Source organism: Pangasianodon hypophthalmus, chromosome 24 (assembly GCF_027358585.1).
Source record: "Pangasianodon hypophthalmus isolate fPanHyp1 chromosome 24, fPanHyp1.pri, whole genome shotgun sequence".
In the NCBI taxonomy this organism is placed as follows: domain Eukaryota; kingdom Metazoa; phylum Chordata; class Actinopteri; order Siluriformes; family Pangasiidae; genus Pangasianodon; species Pangasianodon hypophthalmus.
This window is the reverse complement of record NC_069733.1, coordinates 9,212,884-9,219,156: the sequence shown is the minus strand read 5'-3', so window position 1 is coordinate 9,219,156 and position 6,273 is coordinate 9,212,884. Positions and strand designations below refer to the sequence as shown.

Here is a 6,273-nt window from a genome sequence, read left to right as displayed (position 1 = left end):
CTCACACACACACTCACACACACTCACACTGTGCAGTAGGGTAGCACGCAGTGTGGAATGCAGCCTCCTTCAACCAGGAAGCGGTGTCCGGTTTCAAAAAATATCTGTGACGCAAAGAGGAAGTGTGGAAAACAGAAAGGAGAGAGGTTTGTATGTGAAGTGATAAATATTAAATCCTTTTTTTGTCTGTGTAATGCTATATGAATAAAATAAACTATATTTAATGTACTGTAGTTAACTATCTGTATACCTCATGCAACAGGAAGTGCTACATGCAGTTTAACATGCAGTTAAACCATAGACTCTGCCTTCCAGATGTGGAAAACAATAAATAAAATTAAACAAACAAACAAATAATCTTTTATTTATTTACTGTAATTATAACCTCCTCCTGGCTTTGATTTGTTTATCTTGTTTATATATAGCACTTTGTACAGCAGTTCGGTTAAAGGATATTGTTTTTAATGTGCTCTATAAATAAAATTTATTTACTTACTTGTTTATATTGTGTACATTGCTTTCTATATGTAAGCCTGTATGATATCCTCATTTTGTTAATGTTTGCTTTATTAAAATAAAAATAAATAAGGAGTGAGGTGAATGTGTTAATCACGGATATTGATATTGATTGAAAAAAAAACATGACTGTTCCCCTATAACTTTGAAGTTCTACACAATAGTTGGTGTAATGTACACACATGACCACGCGAGGGCGCTGAAAACAGCAGCCTGCTGTAGCTCACGGTGATTAGCTGTTTGCTGTAGTAGTTACTTTATAAACACAGTCAAAGCTGCATACTGGATTTCCCAAAGTCAGCAAAATCATTTCAGCTGTCGTAGAATAATTCAGATTTTATTTTAGGCTGCACATTCAACATGCACCATAAAAATAAACGCGTATCAACAAGAAACATCAAAATTTAAATGTTAGTAAATATTAAAACAGGATGTATGAAGTACAATGTCAGCAAAAGTTATAAATATAATATAAATAATAGGACAATTTTTTCTATTCTAATTAAATATTTTAATTATAATTGTAAGCAATTTTTTTCCTCAGCGGAACCCAGTAGCAATTCGGTGTTTCTGACGGGACAATTTACGTACAGCACACAAATCCTTCACATTACCTACATGTCACATTAATGTAAGTCAGAAAATACGTACATCAGACCATAATTAAAGTATTTTTTTTATAACTGTGTTGATGCTGAATATTTAAAGTAGCTTCATTTCATCAGTGAGACATAGCATGCTAACTTTGGTAGCTGTTTAGCTAATGTAGCTGTTCATTTAGCTCGTTAGCTGTTACAGTGTACAGTATGTAAACAGGAAAGGTGACAGTTGTTAATAAATTATGTGTATGGTAAATGATTTAAACTTGTTTTTATAAGTAGTCAATATATAGCAGACCGAAAATCATTCAAATGAATTATAATGTTATTTAGCTAGCTGTAGATTTCTTTTTTTTTTTTACTTAAGTTTCCATAATTAAAATAGTGGCTAAGACCTGCAGAAGTCACCTGGTCCCTTTGGCAGCACATAATAATAAAAATAATAGTAATAAGAAGATTTAATATTTGACATAACCCCTTTCTCAGACCCAAGGTCACTTTACAGTTGCGGAAAAGGAAACACACTAAGAAACAAAATAATAAACAGACTGAAAGCATTTGAATGAAGAAATTCTCCACGCTTTTTTGTTTCAGGAGACTAGGACATGTAGGCTGCTCTCATTGTCACAGCAGTCAAGATGATGTGTACTAGGATACTCACACTGCTCAACTCGCATCCACTACGGAGACTTCCGTCACAGCCTTGCTTCACCTGTTTTACAACTATACAGAGGGACAGAAGGGATTACAGTCCAGTTTCACTTGCATCAGGATCCTGTTGTATCAAGAGAGACTTTCAGACACAGAGAAGGCGTTTGTCAGATATCCCTCACTATGGTCTTAACAACAGAAGATCTTTCAGCCTGAGTCCTGCAGGGATCGTAAACGCAGCTCCAGCGTCTGTTCAGCCATACCTCCGCTTAATGAGGCTGGACAAACCGATTGGTGAGCTTACGTGAAGCACACACTTGTCTGATTACGTTGTTAAGACAGTCCAGACATCACAGGACCTCACATCACATCAGCAATATTATACATTAGTGACTGATTGTTTTATGGGGTTTGTAGGGACATGGCTGCTGTATCTGCCTTGTACATGGAGCATCGGGCTGGCGGCCGACCCGGGCTGTCTGCCTGACCTGCACATGCTTGCACTGTTTGGGACTGGAGCTCTGCTGATGAGAGGAGCGGGCTGTACCATTAACGACATGTGGGACAGAGACTTCGACAAGAAGGTATTCTTTGCATATGCAGCTGGAATGCAGCTGCTGTTCAGTGTAATTCAGCCTAATTGCATGTCTACACAGATATAGTATAAATATATACATTCAACATATGTAGATAGTGCAGATAAAAAGTAGTAGTGCAACTAAAATAGAACAAAATAGGGTTAGGGTTAGGGTTAGGGTTCATTATAGAAGTCAAATATAAAATATAGCAGTCTGTATACATAAGCAAATGTGCATGAAGCACATAAATAAATCACGTATATGGAAGATACTATGTTCAGTGTTCCCATAAATAAAATATGTACTGTATACAGTAAGCTCTGAAACTACTGGCACCCTTGGGAAAATCTATTTAAAAAAAAAAAAAAAAAAAGTTATTAAAAATGTCTTTGTGGTCAATTAGCTTAATCTCACATTGAAAATATTAGAGAACGCTAACCTTTAATTGAGGTGCATTTATTCTAAGAAAATGTATATTATTTAATGAAAACCCACGTGTCACAATTATTGGAACACCTGTTTTAGTACTTTTAACAAAACCACATGCCAGCTCAGCAGCACTGATATGCAACATTCTGTTTACTGAAGAACGTTTTATGTAAGTTAATGGAATATAAAAGATGAAAGTGGATTGATAAAGTTAGATGAAATGTAGCAATAAAAACAGTATGGCTTTACAGTACATTCTCTGATTGAAATATTGAAGTATTTTAAATTCCAAATATTGTAATACTGTACTTTAAATTCCATTCATAGCATTGCTATTGTGATCTATGCAGGCGTTGAAGGAATACAATATGTTTTTTGTGGTTTGCGTGAACGTTTTCACAGTATGAACTGAGGCACATTTTGTTGCAGGTATAACAGTGAAACAGTGGAAATGGTGTTATCTGCTAATTCATTACCATTTGACATCTGTTTCTCATTCAAAAGAATTTCTTGTCTAATTTTCCAGGTTAAAAATAACCATTCTATCAGGGACACCTGCTTACTAGGACTAAAACACGAAGTACAGATCTGCTGAGCTACGCTGTGTCATGTGAGATTAGATGCATTAGATGGGAGTCAAAGACCAATGGCTGCATTGGTTTACAATCTGTTTTTACTTTAGTAACCAATATACAGTCGGGATTGGAAAATTATTGTGATTCTGGAAAAAGATCCTGGATTAATGCACCAAATATCATCACTAGATTTGCGTAGGTAGATGCATATTTTTTTTAAGTCAACAGTGACAGAACCAGGAACATATTAAGCATGATGAATGAATATTAAAAGCAGCAAATGCTCACAACAAAGTGCAGGCTGTAGAATCTCAAAGTTAAGCTGCATCCAGGATCTTTTTATAATCTCATTGTTGGACCCTAAATCATAACCGAATTGAATTATGAATTGCCTTAAAAATTCCCACCTCTGCTATTCGCTGTTGGTTGTATCGCATAAAGACTTTAGTGACGTATTTACTAAAAGTGTCAGATCAAAGCCTGTTCTTTCTGTATTCACTTCCTTCTTGTCTGCATCGTCTGTTTTTTATTCTTTCCTATAGCTTCATACTCTCAATATGCTCTTTTTTATGTCTTAAACTCTTCTGACTACATGGCCATACCACAGTAGTCTTATTACCTCACAGGAGCTTTCAAGCTGTTGTAAATCTGATCTTCTTTCTATCACTGGTTCAACAATCTGTTTTAGGACACTGTAAGCTTTACTCTTTGCTCTGAATAGAGAAAAGTTTGTGTAACCTCTGTAATTCCTTCACATGGCTCACCTTTCACAATATCAAGTCATGTTTTGGTAGGGATGGGTAAAAGTGTATGAGTGTTGATTTTAAGTCATCTGATGCTGTGTAAGATTAAATCTTGTACTACTTTCTGCTCTTCAGGTGTTCCGGACGGCCATGCGGCCCATAGCTGCAGGACAGATCTCTCAGTTCCAGGCGCTGGTCTTCCTGGGAGGCCAGTTGAGCTTAGCTCTGGGGGTCCTGCTGTGTCTCAACTATTACAGGTACTTCACCTATCTTATATTGTACCTTAGCTGTTATTTTAATTTGAGTGGTTTTCTTCTTCACAGCCACTCTAATGGCTTACTCATGTATGTGTGTATTTTATAAAGCGTCATTCTACTAACATTTTATTCACTTTAGTGTCATCTGTCACTTACTCGGTCAATGATATCAGTACAATGCAAACACTGTATAACATTTTAATTTGTCTGTTTCAGCATAGCCCTTGGTGCCGCCTCGTTATCGCTAGTCGTCACCTACCCTCTAATGAAGAGAATAACATACTGGCCTCAGCTTGTCTTGGGTACCTTCTACAAAACTCATATTTCAACATACATTAAGTTAAAGGAAAAATCCACCCTGAATGACTTGCATTTTAATCTTTATAGTTAACACACGATCTCCAGATCTTCAGCGCCAAATTCTGAGTTGACTTCTTAGTTCTTCTCCTTTCATCAACATGTTGGTCTATTTTCACTACATTATGCACAATGCCATTTGACTACCTGCTGATAGTGGTGCTTCATCTCTACCTAAAGAGAGGAATGCAGCAGCGCTTTAGTCCTTTAGTCTGTCCAGGTCTCTCACCTCCTCATCTGTACACTCTGCCTCAAACAGATCAGCTTCCAAAGCTTCAACTTGCACACTCAAAGCACACTCAATGCAATCATGCTTGTCGTCTTGTAGATCATTAACTAGCCGAGCCGAGTCTCTGCCGTCACTTGGTGCTACTGCGTCATATAGTTGCATTGCATTCTGGAGTCCAGTTCTCACTGAGTCCAGCATTTGCTGTCTCCACTACTTCTAAATTGGAGTTCTCATTAGCATGATCTTGAACATCACTGGAAAATGGGGAATGAGGAAGAAGTTCTTGCTCTTTTTTTTAGGAGCGAACCGCTTCACCTGACCATTATCCCTCTGAGATTTGTTCTCCTATTAAACGCCATTGTAACTGCGCTAACTCTGTCCCCTGTGACGTCAGTGTGACACACAAGCGCTAACTTTTCACAATAATGAAAATACAGCCCCAACCCACAAATTAGCACCAGAATCACTAATTAACATCACAAATATTTCAATATAAACATCGTTTAATGTGTTTGATGGTGCACTTTTCTTTTACTATGTGAATTATATTAGCACAAAGGCTTAAAAGTCACTTTTATTGGTAGGTCTTACCTTTAACTGGGGAGCTTTGCTTGGCTGGTCAGCTGTGATGGGATCATGTGACTGGTCCGTGTGTCTGCCCCTGTATTTCTCTGGCGTGATGTGGACGCTGATATATGACACTATCTATGCTCATCAGGTACTTTCTACTTTATTGTATTGTATAGTGATGATGCTGTGTAGCATGGCTTGAATAGCAGGGTATCTGGGTTGTGCAGAATGAATTTGGGATTTCTAAACTCTAACATTCTCTACTGAACAGGACAAAGAGGATGATGTTAAGCTGGGTGTGAAGTCCACAGCTCTAAGGTTCCAGGAACACACCAAGCCCTGGCTGAGTGCCTTCACTGTGGCTATGCTGTCTGGATTAATCCTGGCGGGCGCTAATGCAAACCAGACAGTCCCGTACTACATAGCTGTGTCTGCAGTTGCTCTTCATCTAGCACAACAGGTTAGTATGGTTCAAGATTTGACCATTTATTTTTATTTTTCATTAATTTTAAGAAATGAAACCACACAAGATTAAGTAATTGTGTCATAATAAAATGGAGTAATGTTAAAAAGTAGTGTCTAATGATTTTTGTTCTCCAAATGCTGTGACTTGCAGATCTATTCTTTGGACATCAACAAGCCTGAGGATTGCTGGAAGAAATTCGCCTCCAATCGTAATTTAGGACTTCTGTTATTCTTAGGAATAGTTCTTGGCAATTTGGGGAAGAGAAACGATAGACAATATGAAATAATTAAACTCCCTTCCTAG

The 6,273-nt window shown here is 37.4% G+C and overlaps 1 protein-coding gene across 2 annotated transcripts; it reads left to right on the top strand.

The window, feature by feature from the left end:
* The first annotated feature begins 23 nt into the window (after positions 1–23).
* Positions 24–6,273, top strand: coq2 (coenzyme Q2 4-hydroxybenzoate polyprenyltransferase). Of its 2 annotated transcripts, none has more exons than XM_026931558.3 (8): positions 24–146; positions 1,710–2,060; positions 2,184–2,350; positions 4,227–4,348; positions 4,565–4,650; positions 5,519–5,652; positions 5,776–5,964; positions 6,121–6,273. In XM_026931558.3, the coding sequence occupies exons 2-8, from the start codon at positions 1,754–1,756 to the stop codon at positions 6,271–6,273; spliced, it is 1,158 nt and encodes a 385-aa protein (XP_026787359.3). In that variant the 5' UTR covers positions 24–146; positions 1,710–1,753. The 2 variants fall into 2 exon arrangements, with proteins under 2 accessions (XP_026787359.3, XP_053084730.1); XM_053228755.1 differs by lacking the exon at positions 24–146 and adding an exon at positions 1,097–1,147.